This window comes from Benincasa hispida, chromosome 1 (genome assembly GCF_027475165.1).
Source record: "Benincasa hispida cultivar pf3 chromosome 1, pf3_genome.v1.1, whole genome shotgun sequence".
In the NCBI taxonomy this organism is placed as follows: domain Eukaryota; kingdom Viridiplantae; phylum Streptophyta; class Magnoliopsida; order Cucurbitales; family Cucurbitaceae; genus Benincasa; species Benincasa hispida.
The window spans coordinates 14,840,555-14,855,426 of NC_143478.1; the positions used below are offsets into that span (position 1 = coordinate 14,840,555).

Consider the following 14,872-nt stretch of genomic DNA (forward strand, 5'->3'; position numbering starts at 1 on the left):
TAATTAATTAATATGATCATATTATATTCTTAATCTATAGTTTGATATCATATATCTACTATAGTAATTTCTCCTCTACTTGATATAAATCATATTTATATCTAATTTCCTCCAAAATAATATATCACATATATTTAGTCAATTATATCATATATAATTAACCAGATCAATTATATCATATATAAACGAACTCCCTCTTGTCAATTTGAACATTTTAAACTGACTCAAAAACTAATTCTCGACTTTATCCGAGCTACCAAGAGGACCTTATAGACCTGTGGCTCGAAGCTCCAACGGTACGTGAATAGCTGACTAAACTCTTTAGCCATGAGATCCACCATCCATTAACTACCAGACATTCCACTAAAGACCAATAGCTAAACACTTCTTACCACAGATATATTTCTGTGTCCATCGGATATAACCAATCATGAGTACAATGGCCCTTCACAGATGCTCGTAAGTACAGCTGGACCAATTTATCATTTTGCCCCTGTAATTACATCTCACTCCTTAAGTACCACTGAATCCTCTGATGAACAATACAACATAGTCCAACTATGTGTGAACACCTCTCGGGTCAATAGAAGGTGTGTGGCGCCACATCGTTCAAGCCCTGGAATCAGTCCTTAAGGGAGCTATCTATTTACTTATCCCTGCTTTGGGGAAGGAGTGAATACCATCTTGTGTAGCTGAGTTCCCAGCTCCTAAATCAGACGAATCCCCAAAGTGGTAGGTTTGAGTCAGCGATCTGACCACTCGCACCCATGTAAATCAAAGGTCCGTCCTCAATGGCAGGAGTTCCCAACTCACTCAGGATTGAGGTCATGTTACCTATGGTCATCCTAGTGAAGTGAAGTATGTCATGAACGGTGTTATATAACGAGAGGTTAACGCTTCGTGGTCAGGTCTTATATAAACTCTTTGTATAGGATGCCCCCGCTTGCATGTCCCCTATACGAATGATCAGGATCAGACCATCTATGACAAGTCACAACACTTGTGACCATTCCACAGCGAGCCGCATCCGTAGTGTTACCAGGATAAGGTTTCCCTTCTATATCCACATATACTACAGACCATTTTGGTTATAACTTAAGACATGATCCACTTGTATGTCACCACATACATGCTTAAGTTACATCCAGATAACCAAGGATTTTAGGTTTATTGATTTGTGGTAAAGCAAATAAAAGAAATAACTGAGCAAAATCAAGAAGTGAAGTAAAATATCATATACTATACATCACAAGCGTTCGTACAAATTGTTTACAACTATAAGACATGAGACTTTAGGGTATCAACCCCAACACAATGATGAAGACAAACGAAGTAAATTGAAATGAAGACAGTCGGCGATGAAGATTTGGACCTGATGGACAATGAAAAAGATGAGATCGAGAGAGAGGTGCATGGAAAAACCCTGGAGATCTATCGATTTCCAGATCTGAAACAATTTGAGAATTTTAAACCCTCGTCGGGAGTCTATTCTGACTCCTGACGGTTCATATACGGTATCGGGAGCTTATACAAACTCCCGATGTCCGTTTTACAAAATCAAGAGACAACCTCTCTCCCGACTCCTAAACTCCAGATATTTGTTTCGAGCATCGAAAGACTCCCTTTTCTTGTTGTGTTTTCAAGTTGTCCCTAATTAGAAACACTTTTAAACTTAGTTGTGTTAACTTTAGTTAAATTTCTTTAAGTATTCCCTAGTTTGAGAGTAGAAAAAGCTCTGAGAGAATATTCTTGTAGTTGAAAAAAAGCTTTAAAGACCAAGATCATAACTCTAATATATCTTTACAATATAAATGATATTGTCTATTCTGAACACAAGTATTTATAAAATTTAGTTTTTTGTTTCACCTAAAAGAAGTCATATCATTAAAGATAGTTGTTCTTACTTACATATTACTTATGATCTTCCATTTTTTTAGACAATGTGAAGCCTTTTTGCTTTTCTAACAATCTTTCCATCGAACAAAGTACCACTAGGCTGCCTCTATCGCTATACTTCTTTGTGGGCACCTGAGGATTATGCTAATGCAATTATGTCAAGGACAAGACCGTGCCCTGATGCCACTTGATCTTTTGTGCCTCCAACTTTTAACAGTATTGACTCAAGTTCCAAAAACTCTCCCAACATTTTCAATTTTGTTTCCAAATAAGTTAAGTCCTTCCCCAAAATAATAAAACAATGAATGCTCCCTTAATTCTTGGGTGAGTTTGACAATGCATATTATTTGAGTCATTTCCATGTACTTCCTTCAATAATAAAGGTGGAAAATATTTTTTAAAAAAAAATTATTATATGATAACTTGTGATTGAACATTTGAGTGGGCTACATAAGATGAGTGTAGACCGAAATACGCTCTAAAAATCAATTAGAGAACCTTGAAAGAGAGTTTCAATATATATATATTGTCTATTTTATTTCAATTTTTTTTATCATAAATGTAACTTAGCATATAAAATAATATATTTTCCATAAACTTTTCTCTCACAATTTTGAAACTACAAACTAATAATATATATAATTCTACTGGGAAAAAACCTTCAATATTATATGTAAATCATTTGAGAAAATCCATAATCAATGAGCCCCATAAATTCTTCTCAGTTTTAATTGACTATTTTTAAAACTTGTTTACTGTTTATATTTCCATAAAACCTTATAAATTTCCTTTAAATAGTAAACTCATTAAAAACTCTACCATAAATATATTGGTGTAGGTTTGACCAATTTTAACTTTAATTCCCTCTCTCTCAAGTTCTCATTCTCTTTGTGACCTCCCACCTCCAACTGTGATTAATCAATTTCAATTGCTAGGATAGAAATCCAAACTTTAAAAAAAAATGAAAAAGAAAAAATAGTAATTACTGTCCCATGTCATATCATTTCTCAATTATACCAATCTCAAGCTTCATTTTTCCTTTAAACTATATTTAATCATTTCAACTACACTACGTGTCATTCTTGCATTGGAGAAGAAAATGGGGGAAGATCAAAAGGAGAAATACAAGATGTAGTTGGTGAAAGGAGAAAGATATTGGTGCAGAGTGTAGACAATGAATAATAAATAATTACCATTTAGGTAATTATATTTCATTCTTCAGTAAATGAAAAGCTTTAATTTAGTTATATAGTTTATAACTTCAACTGGCTTATTGTACTTTCACCATTACTGCTAGCAGCCCCAAACACAGCCGCATGCTGCCGTGGCGGCGGCGGACTCAACGACAGCTTCCGCTTCTTCTTCTTCTGGTAACTAATCCCTCTAGCCTTAGCTTGCAAATCTCGGACCTCACGCAAATAGAGGCGCACGGGGCGAGCCCCAAAAGGGTTGAACTCAGCATTCCCACCGTGCTCCTCATAGGCAGCCCGAAGGCGGCCCACAAGCGCGTCGAGGCTGCCCCATGCTTGGCGTAAGGGGCAGGAGCATGGGCCCGAAGGGCTGGGGTGGCCAAAGAAAGGGCAGAGGTTGGAATGGATCTTGGTCTTGCCAAACTGGTCTAGGTAGCGGAGGAACTCGACCACGTGGGCGCCGTTGCAGCAAGCCAAAGCTAAAGGTGGGGTGTGGTTGGTTATGTAGTGGCCGAACGTGTTCCAGTCGCGACGCTTTTGATTCTCGTAGCGGCTTAGAGTCGTGGAAGATGGGGATGGTGCGGCTTCAACGGTGTCGTTTTGAGAATCCATAAAAATAGAGGTTAATAAATTGAAGGTTTGAGAAGGAAAAAGAGTGAAGGGCGTAACGTGGGGAATTAAATTGGTTAGACCTCTCTTTATATACTTTATTCTGATTTATAAATCATTCAAAACATACAGATTTTGGTTTTGTCCTTGTACGACGTCGGTTTCCCCAAAATATTCCTTTCTCTTCTCACACTGGTCGGTGTCGGTTTTTCTCTTTCAATTCACTAACAAAAAATGGTAAAAAGTATTTTTGATCCACAAATTTTTTAACAATTTAGTTTTCAAACTTTAGTTGATAAATATTTAGATTATGTACTTTTAAATTTCTAGTAATTCAGTCTTGAATTTTAATGAGTAACAATTTAGCTCATGTCATGAAAAATTTCATCAAAATTAAGTATTGACTTGTATTACATAACGGCTCAGTTTTAAAAATAAATTTGATTTCAATCTGTTTATCAATAATTTACATGTTTAAGTTTTTTTTTTGTATCTTAATAATATTTTTCACAAGAGGGAATTGTAAAGCACATCGACTAATTTGTCACTCATTAAAGTTTAAGGGCTAAATTATTACAAATTTTAAAACACATAGACCAAATTGTTACCAATTATAGCTTGAAGACTAAATTATTAATTTTATGAAAGTTTAAAGATTATCGAATGGTTTCATAGCTTGTTGGTTTAGAGAGTGGACTAAAATGTAATCCAACCATCTGACCATATGTTCGAAACCTTAGTAGGTAATGAAGGAAGAGAAAAAGAAATATGAAAGTTTAGAGACTAATAATGTTTTTAACCTAATATATATATGTGTGTTTTTATACTTATGTGCATACCAAGCTACAACCATTTGTATATCTCACCAAAATTTTCAATTATAATTTGTTATGTGACACATTTTTTCGATTTTTTTGTGTGTATATGTGATGAGAGTAGAATACATAAAGAATGATGTATCCACATATGTATTGCTCTAAAAAATACTCTAAACTTCGTCATTTGTTTAAAATCTACTCACAATTTTTTTCAAATATTATAATATTACCATTGACTTTTTGTTAACATTTCAAAAACCTTAGACCATAAAAAATATGGTTTAGAATGTACGGTGAAAATAGAGACCTGGAATTTTGTGGTTATGACATCTGCCATGTGTGAAAATCTAAATTTTTTTTTCTGTTCTTGATCACCTCCTTGGCATAACACCATTCCAAATTTCAATTTTCATTCAACATTATTAAATATATATACTTCGATAGAAATTTTAAAATATTAGTAGGAGACCATAATAATATCGATAAGAATATGAATATTTTAGAAAGTAATAGTAAACATTAAGAATATTTTATAATTTAGCTTTTAAATTATTATTAATATTTGATTTCTTTCAAAGAATAGTAGTTACCTACTGCACAGGTAAAAATATTTGATGTCATTTTTAAACTTTTTGAAAAATGAGAAAAGAATATGTTTATTTTGTGTTTTTCAATCCTTTCTCTTAGTGGTAAAGAATAAAACGATAGTCCGTCGTATAAATTAGTATCTATATAGTATACTATGCTATGTATAGTGTATATAGTTCAACATTCTAGATTAGAAAAATAATAATAATAGGTCTTTTATTTATAGAATAAGATGTTAAAAATTGCAATTCAATACTTTGCCAGAAAAAGAAAAGTTTAAAATTGCTTGAAGAAGGAAAGGGAAAAAAGGAAAAATAATAATAATAATAATAATAATAATAATGACAGGATGTTGTGTCATCATCTTCCCTTTCCACTCAATGGATTGTACCTTTTTCCATTGAACCATTTTTCGCTTTCTTCCATCATTTTTATTTTACATCTTTTTTATCTACTAATTTACCATTAATAATTAATTAAAAGGTAGAGAAAAAAAAACTCATTATGGTGTATCGTAAGATCGTTTGGAGTGTTAAAAAAAACTCATTTTTATTTAAATATTTTGATATTTTAAACTAATTTTATTTTTTAAATTAAACACTTAAAAATATCATCCAAACACGTCGTAAATCTATACCACTCTAGCTTTGTCCAAATTTGGGTAATTATGGACTAAAATCTGTTTGTTGCCATCTGATATTCCTTCAAGATTTTTCATTGAAAATAATGTAAACGTTTATTACTTTCTTGTTTGGGCAAGAAAAAGAAAGTATACATTTACTTAACTTTTTCTTTTTTTAAGGAATTGCTTCTTCAAAAGTGCAAGTTTCCTAGGAATCTCTTTCTTTAAAAGCAGCAATCAAACTTACAATTATATTTCATAATATTTTTGTAAGAAAAATTTACCCAACTTGGCATGTAATATATAAAGCTGAAAATAAAGATAAAAACTAAGGAAAAGAAAAAGTGGTTGTAGTGTTGTGATTCTGAACAAGGTACAAAACTGTAAATTCTTAGACCAAGATCTCAATTCTTTTAAAAGAAACTTGGTTAACTGACTTGTATTTCATGTTTTTAAACGTGTGTTTTGTGATAGTTAATATAAGCATTGCTTAGCTAACATGAAATACTATAATTATTCAAGTATTTATTTTTTTTTATAAAAAAATCATACATTTAAGGACTCGTTTAGTAACTATTTGGTTTTTTTTTAAAAAAAAAAAAAAAAACTAAGTCTATTTTCTTACTATGATTTGCATCTTTCTTAAGTATAATGGTTGAATTTTAAGCTAAATTCTAAAAACAAAAACAACTTTTTAAAAACTATTTTTTTTTAATTCTCAACTTTTGACTTAATTTTTTAAATCATTGGTGAAGGTAGATAATAAATGGAGAGATTTAGAGATGGAAGTAGTGTTCATAAGTTTAATTTTTTTTTTAAAAAAATAAAAAATAAAATGATTAACAGGATATAAAATTTTCAAATTTAATATCTGAATATACTAAAAATACAAAACTCAGTAGAGATGAGCTCTTGCCCTTGATATCCGCTTGATCCAGAATATCATTTTCTGGATTGTGAATTATGGTTGCTTTTTAGCTCTTAGAAACAAGCTTATTGTGGACAACAATTGCCCTTTACTTTTATAATGCATTTTTATAACTTTAGCCAATTTTTAAAATCTAAATAAGTAAAGAGCTATTTGAATTACTTTCTTGAAGTAGCTTTCTACTTTTATTTTTAGAACTATTTTTAAGAATTCTAATCGAGGAATCTACTACACATTAAAATTACTATTATTATTATTATTTTTGTATAACAATGGTAAGTGGGAGATTGAACATCCGATCTAGATCGGAGAACATGCCAATACCATTAAATTAAGTTCACTTTGACCTTAAAAATCATTATTTACAAATTAAAATGTTCTAAAATGAATTAACCTAGTTTAAAAAATGAATTAATTATACCAGTAAAAATAAGGTTAAATTATAAATTTGATCCTTATAATTTGAAAAAGAAATTAAAATTTAATCCATATAGTTTGAAAAGTTAGAATTTTGAGTCTCTAGCATGATAAAATGGATAAAAATAGTAACTATCATGGAGACTATTAGGCAAACCATACGACCACATTGATAATTTAACCTAAACATAATTGTCAGTACTTTAACAACTAATTAATCCAACAAATATATATAATATATATAATCTGAATACATTTCGAGAATTGTTCTTCACATTGTTTGAAGTAAAGCAGAATAATCGTTAACAAAGTACTGTCTTATCAGTTATAACTAAATAATCCAGCTAATATTCCAATGGAACACAATTGATATTGAAGCTTTGTTCTTTAAATCGAGGATTAAACTAGCAAATATACCTGTGGAAGATCAAAATCAAGATATGGGTAGTGGAAAAATGAAGCACAATTAAGCAAGCATTATCCTTCTCTCTTTGATTCCTAAACAAGACAAAGCAAAGTAAACAACAGGGTATCATGTCTCTCTTCAGTTTGAGCCTTGTAGTCCCATCGTCGTTTAATAACGTTTTCGTTTTTTTGTTTTCTATTTCTGTTTCTCATTTTTTTTTAAAAGAAATAATCTGTTTGATAACTATTTCTGTTTTTTGTTCTTAAAATTTGAGAAACGTTCCTAAAAATGAGATCAAAATTGAGGAACTACAAAAAGTAATATCTCCTGTTCCATTCTTTATTTTATTTAAAGTTGTTTCTAAAATGTAAGGAAGCATCCCAAAATACACTAGTTTCCCCTTATAGTACTCTATCACAAATAGACGATGATATTTTGCTATTATTTATAAATATTTTCAACGATTTTGTCATTTAAAATAATTTTCCTTTTCGATGTATATATAAATATTTTTTTAATTTTAAATTTTAAATTTTGCAATATGAAATTTTATTTTTATTTTTCTTACATATGAAACTAGTTACAATTTTACAATATATAAATTTCAACATTTACATAATAATATAATTAAATTAGATTGAGTCTACATCATTTAAAATTTAAAATAAATGACTTGAGTGGGAAATAATATTATAAATCAAATTTTGGTAACATATAAATGATAGAAACAATTTTATTATTGTTATTAATTTTACATCCGAATATATGTGTATTTGATAATTAATTTTTATATTTTAATGCATGCCATATATTTTTTTTGTATATATAATTAAATTATATTTAAAGTATAAAATATGAAAAAAAAATGTAAAGAAAAAAATATAAGAAACAAGAAATAAGATTAGTTATCAAAAAAATTTTGTTCTTGCTTCTCTTTTTTTTCAAGAAACAAATAAATAAGAATAGTCATCAAACATGTTTTTCTTGTTCTAAAAAAAAGAGGAAATAGGAATCCAGAAACAAAAAAGGGGAACGGAAACAGAAACCCAGAACCTGCAAATTGGGGCTTCAAGAATATCTGCGCTGTTTAAGGGATATTGATAAATTGTATTCAAATTACATTACCTCTTGTGTCCACCCAATCAGATAAAATACATTGGTTTATATATCTTGAAAATTATATAAACAGGAACTGTACATTTAAAGAGTTTACTCACAGTATAATTCACCGTTCCGGACTCATACAGCATACAATCTGACAACCTGGTCAATTTTGGCGCGACAAACAGGGCAACCCCATTTCTTGGACTTGATTTCGGTCAAGCAATCCATGCACCCAGCCATATGTCCACATGGAATGCAGGCTCCTTGAATAGGGGCATCCAAGCATATGATACAGGACGAAGAACTTGTTTCCTCTTTTCCTTCACCCGCTTGTAAGGGACCGTTCTGAGCAGTTTGAGATAACTCAATTGGACTTGAATCGATCGAAGGATAGTGAATCACACCATCGTCCAGAATCTCATCTGCTGCCAATGGAGCTGAAGGTACAGCATCTGGAGGGATACTGTTAATCTGGATTTGAGGATGTTCGTTTGAAGTGCTGCTCTGGCCAGCTTCATGCACTTCTGATTCTTCAGTGACTAACTTTGTAGGATGTGTTGTCGGTTCAACTGGACCTGTATGGCTACTAGAGGTACTTGCTTCAGAACTTGGATGGGGATCAGGAATGGGTGGTCTCCCATGGATAGCTGACTGGATGGAAGCATTAATCGCCATGGCTAGCTCCACATCTTCTGAGTCCAGTGGTGCAGTTGCCGAAACACCCGAACCATGGGTACCATTCATAAATGTCGGGTGCATCATCTGAAATATTCCAACAAATTCTAGGTTATTGCAATTGTACTCGACCTTCTTACTTAAGGCTAACACAAGCTACAAGAGACCTAATCCATCAGCCGATCCCCCCTTGCTTTCTTTGTTATGAAAATATTGGGAAAAAAATATTTCAAGAGATTGCATAGTATAAATTCAAGGTGGCATTGGCAAAGTGTTCATAACTTAATAAATTAGATCCCTAATCAACCATCTTGGAGATTAACCATAGTGTCTGTCTATCTAGGTTTTAATATCTAACGAGTTTCTTTGATATCCAAATGTTGTAAGGTTAGATAAATTGTCCATGAAATTAGTTGATAAGCCTAGCCTAAACACTTACGGATACCAAAAAAAAAAAAATCATGATTCCTATTTTTGATGTTAATATCAACATAAGTCATGCAGAGAAACGGTCAGTTAAAAAATTCTAAGATCACAAATATAAGCCATGGAAAGGATAGGCTAGGTAACAAACTCAATTATCTGAAGTAGTCCACACGAAAAGGCTCATAAACATGCACAGAACAAGGGCAAAAAAAAAACTACATAAATCTATTATGTATCTTCACCATGGGCCAAGAACGGAAGAGAAAGGACATATACCGAAGGAATTCCTTTGCATGCATTGCAAAACCACTGAAGTTGTTCCTTGTCATTTTCATTCCCAGAAGCAAGTTTCAAGCGAGTTTCTTGAGGAAAGAAAAACAGACAAATAATAATTATAGTGAGTTCAAAACAACAAACAAAGATTAAGTCAAGAACGGAGTTCCTTGTATATTAAAAAAAATGAAATTAGTCATTCCTCGGATGTAGGAGAGTATTATTTCATTATGAAGGCAAAGGAGACCGACAAAGTACAAGATCAAAGTCATTAACAAATAAAAGAGATCTTTGAGTTCGAAGGATGCTCCAAAATCCCAAGTCTCTTGGTAATGTTTACCATGGAATACAAGGGGGGAATTGTCGAAATAACACCTTTAAAGTTTTCACCTCACCCCTATTGAAAACTCATTCAAATAGTTTTTCTCAATCCATCTCCGACGAGATCGACCACCAAGATTTAAATTAAAAAAAAAAAAAAATTTCTAACTTATCGATTACTTTGGCCTTTTTGGGTCTTTCTCGGTACATCTCGGAGAGATAAATTTTACTAATTTTTTCAAAATATGATGTGACCTTCCTAAATCTTATGCCATATCTTATATATTTTTAAAATTTTCCCAAATTCGATTATCTTTACCAAATATTATATCAAAATTTTATGTGATTTGTTAAATCTTTAATCCAATTTCTAATTTCCAAATCAATTTACCAAATAACCAAATGAATTTTTTAGATGGATCTCAAGTGATTGATTTTGATTTTTAAATTTTTGGAAAAATTAATTTTTTTTTTTAAAAAAAGATAAAATATGAAAAATATATACAATCCCGGTATGAATCTCAGGCAAGTTAACACCAAGGTCGATGAATTCTCGGACAGATTAATATCAAGATTTTATATATTTTCCACATCTTACTTTTTTTTTTTTTTTTTTTTTTTTTTGCAAAATTTAAAAATCAAAATACAATCATCCATCTAAAACAATCTAATTGTATATTCGATAAAGATAATCAAATTTGGACATAATATTCGATAAAGATAACCGAATTTGGAGAAAATTTGAAAATATATAAAATTTGGTATAAGATTTGATAAAAAAAACGTGCTAGTTTTTTTAGGGAAGAAAAAGTGAAAGATGGAAAGTTGAAGGTGCTATTTCTGACAATTTTCCCATACAAGTTTGGGAGAAATAAATAAATTACAGTCATTATACAAATATAATGTTTTAACCCCATAGCTCACCAGTAGAAAGTTGGGAGTTATAATGTCTTTTCCACTCTGTTTATAAGGATTGTGCTCGGCTATTTATGTAAAGGCAATAATGAAATGAATGTATTGAGTCCCAAGATGACCAAGATAGAGTTATGACTTACTTGCGGCATTATCCACAATCATAACCGATGGATCAGAATGCTGTAACTTTGTCTCCTCCAAATCGGCTCGCCACAGTGGAACAACAATACGTGGTTGAGCATCCTATCATTTACAAAGAAGGATTACACAACAAAATCATAAACATAAGATACCCTACGGCGATATAACTTCATCATACATCTTCAACATATAAGATCAAGGAGAGAGTGGGATGAATAACCAATCCCTCACTGTAAGAGAATGTACAAAAAAAAAAAAAAAAAAAAAAAAAAAGAAGGCGGTGAGTTTGTCCAGTGGACCATTATTATAAAAATGGACGACACCAAAAGGTTGCCAAGGACAAGAGACAACAGAAAATATAAATACATCAGTCAGATAAAGTACTAATTGGATCACATCCACTTCCACTCCACCTTGTAAGAATCTACTACATAGTAAATGCTATGAAGGACCGGGGACTTCAAATGGGACTAGTACCACTGCTTATTACAAACAAAAAAGGAAATCTAAGGGAGCGTTTGGGGCAAGGATTATCACAAAAATATAATAACCATCTCTTACTACAGTAAAAACTATTTCAAAACCTCTAATCTACGGTCAACACTATTTCAAAATCCCAATTTACTACAGTTTTTACTATTTTACATTCATCATTTTTTTATTATTTGCTACGGTGTTTATTATTTCCTTTTCAAATTAAAATAGTTTACACCTCAAACACATACTATTATAATCCAAACTAAAATAATCTATACCCCAAACACAAACTATCATAACCTAGGACTATAATAACTAACTCATTGCCCCAAACGCCCCTTAAGATTTTCTAAATAAATTGTACACTTGCATGATAAGTTACGTGGTTAAAGGGGGCACAATAAGTTTGGAATATGAAAGCTAGAGAAGTGATAGACAAAATTATTGTCGCAATGTCGTCTCAAGTCCAGAACTAGCAAAAGATAACACATAAAACGGAGGTGATCATACTTTTTTTGTTTTCATCCCTGGCAATATCATGCAAAAAGCTAGCCGTTTAAAATTTCTTGATTGCAATGGACACATGAAGGGGAAAATTTTAGTTACTAAAACCTATTAAATAACATTAAACATCCTAATCTGCAGAATGGTGTCAATATTATGTGCTATACCTGTAGAGTTGCGTAGATTGCAAGCTCCAGCTTGAAAGGCTTTGTAAGGTTTCTCGCCCCACATGGTAAAATAACAGCCCAACTGCAATTGGAATTTACATATTTGCCAAGAAAAATATACTCAGAGTTTGAACAGAAATAGAAGTTACCATCAATCATGAAAATTTTGTCAAAAAAAATAAAAAGAGAGAGAAAGAAGAGAAAGAAAACAAGTCATCAAGTCATGTTGGAACTTACTGCATGGTAATTGAAAAGGCATACATCGGATAGAACTAGGAAAAGAACAAACTTAAATTTAGGATTATAGGATAGGAATAAAGTACTTACACTTTCCTTGAGACCAATTGAGGAGCCAGTAGTTCCAAAAATCCTGGTCCATAAAATTCCCGCAACCAACCCGAGAACAAACAAATATGACTCTACAAACAACTCTTGAAGCATAAGTTGCAATAATCATCTTGAAACCACGGGTTCAACTAAAATCTATTTGGAATTTAAATAGAGTTACAAGGTAAACAAACCTCGATTGTTCGAACTACATTGCTATGACCTTTTGCTCTAGCAACATCAAGAGGACTTTGACAATCATCATTTATGATCAAAGGATTTGCTGCAAATTATGACAAAGGTATCCATTACACTTCCATGAAAAAGACTTACCAAACATACTTGTAAACAAATATTGAAAGGAACATTGTGTTGATATGGAGAGAGTAAAACAAACCTCCATGAGAAAGGAGTAACTTGACATTATTTTCAAGACCTCTTTTAGCTGCATGATGTAAAGGAGTGCCAGCATGACGCCCTAAAATGCATTGAAAAGGGTTAGGCTAACCAAAGCAGAGCTCAAGTTGAGAGTAAAGAGGAACTTAACACTAAATGCACCACCAAAATGCAGTGAAAAGAAACCACATGGAAGTTATGTTGCTGAGACACCCAGATAAGCAAAATGTATAACATCAAGAAAGAAAAGAAAGATTTTTACACAACATACTTGAATATACGGTTGTAATAAAAAAGAAAACTACCAGGCCGATACGCATTAACATTAGCACCAAGTTCTATCAAAGTTCTCGCAACATTGTGAAGCTCAGGACTCATGCAGGCCACAATCAAAGGGGTTTTCGCCTCCTTATCAATCCACTGTACATATTAATGAAAGTAAGAACAGCAGCACCATATGCAAATAATCACACTTTTAACATAACAAAAAACGATAGAAAAATTCAATAAGAACCTCAAGGCCTGCACCCTCTCGGCAAAGGGCTTTAATCCCTTCTGTGTTTCCATAGCTAACTTGCTGGTACAACAATTCATCTTTCGATTGTTGTTGCCCCATTTCAGTACGACCCACAAAAATTAATCTAACAAGTTTAATCAGGGCTGAAAGAAAAACCCGAATTTGGCCTGAAAATCTCCCTGGAAAATTCAATTCAAGACCCCTCCGCAGCAATGGGAGCAGCCCAAACTCCCAGCCCTGAAAGAGCAGAACAACGATGGAACCAAGTCAATGGAGCATTTCAGGTTAAATCGATCTAATACTTGGGGCCGAAGAATAATTAAGAGAAACCAATCGCATTTTTTTGCCCAAAAATCAAAAGAGAAAAACAAGAGATGCTTACGATGGATTCCAATTTCTTAACCGATAAGAGTTCCGAATAAAGATGAAACGCAAAAGTCAAATAATCCAGACCTTGATGTTATCCCTTACCTACCCTGTTTCTGAGAATGAATTTCAATGGAATTTCGCACGATATGTCGTTCCTGGATTTTCTGAGGAAACCTTACGAAAAACCAAAGAAGCTTCTGTGACGGAGACCGATTGTAGGGGGCCCGAGAAAAAATATCGTCGATCATGAAGTGGATTATCAGTCACGTGAACGACATGTCGTCTTACGCCAGTTAATCTTCTTCCTTGACCATTTTGAAATCCCGTTGACTTAGGGAGGATGGACTTGGTTTCGTCGCTGAATATTTACGACAAGTCGACTCGTTAACGGATGATAAAGCGAACGGTGATGGGCTTTTTAAAGGAGCTCCTATGAGTTGGGCCGACGAAAGCTTAAGAAGGCCCATTGGGTATTTCGTAGCCCACTGATGTACTTTCTGTATTTTCCCTCTCATTTTCTTACATAATAAGCTCAGCTAGGCAGCCAAAATTTTGGCATCGACTATGCTATTTAGATTAAGAAGTTTAGAAAAGCAAACAATTAACAAATTGGTTTTAAATGGTTCTTCTAAAATTCTTAGATCTCACTTGGTTTAAGAACCTATTCTTTCATAAGGTCGAAAGTTTGAACCTCCCAACTCTATGTTGTTGAACTAAGAAAACTGATAATTTTCTTATCTTTACCATCTTTCTCGATATTTGAGCAAAATGCAAAAGAAACCAAAT

At 32.4% G+C, this 14,872-nt stretch overlaps 2 protein-coding genes across 4 annotated transcripts; both read right to left on the bottom strand.

The window, feature by feature from the left end:
• Positions 1-3,075: 3,075 nt before the first annotated feature.
• Positions 3,076-3,879, bottom strand: LOC120067286 (protein LIGHT-DEPENDENT SHORT HYPOCOTYLS 4-like). The gene has a single exon (XM_039018828.2). The coding sequence runs from the start codon at positions 3,696-3,698 to the stop codon at positions 3,150-3,152; it is 549 nt and encodes a 182-aa protein (XP_038874756.1). The 5' UTR covers positions 3,699-3,879; the 3' UTR covers positions 3,076-3,149.
• A 4,662-nt stretch (positions 3,880-8,541) lies between these two features.
• LOC120088421 (putative E3 ubiquitin-protein ligase XBAT35) lies at positions 8,542-14,456 on the bottom strand. Of its 3 annotated transcripts, none has more exons than XM_039045720.2 (10): positions 14,193-14,456; positions 13,715-13,954; positions 13,506-13,620; positions 13,202-13,282; positions 12,999-13,087; positions 12,805-12,896; positions 12,478-12,559; positions 11,329-11,431; positions 9,956-10,041; positions 8,542-9,340 (listed from the first exon to the last, which is right to left on the bottom strand). In XM_039045720.2, the coding sequence occupies exons 2-10, from the start codon at positions 13,814-13,816 to the stop codon at positions 8,714-8,716; spliced, it is 1,377 nt and encodes a 458-aa protein (XP_038901648.1). In that variant the 5' UTR covers positions 13,817-13,954; positions 14,193-14,456; the 3' UTR covers positions 8,542-8,713. The 3 variants fall into 3 exon arrangements, with proteins under 3 accessions (XP_038901648.1, XP_038901631.1, XP_038901640.1); XM_039045703.2 differs by having other exon boundaries at positions 14,100-14,353; XM_039045712.2 differs by having other exon boundaries at positions 14,189-14,329.
• Between the last annotated feature and the right edge of the window lie 416 nt (positions 14,457-14,872).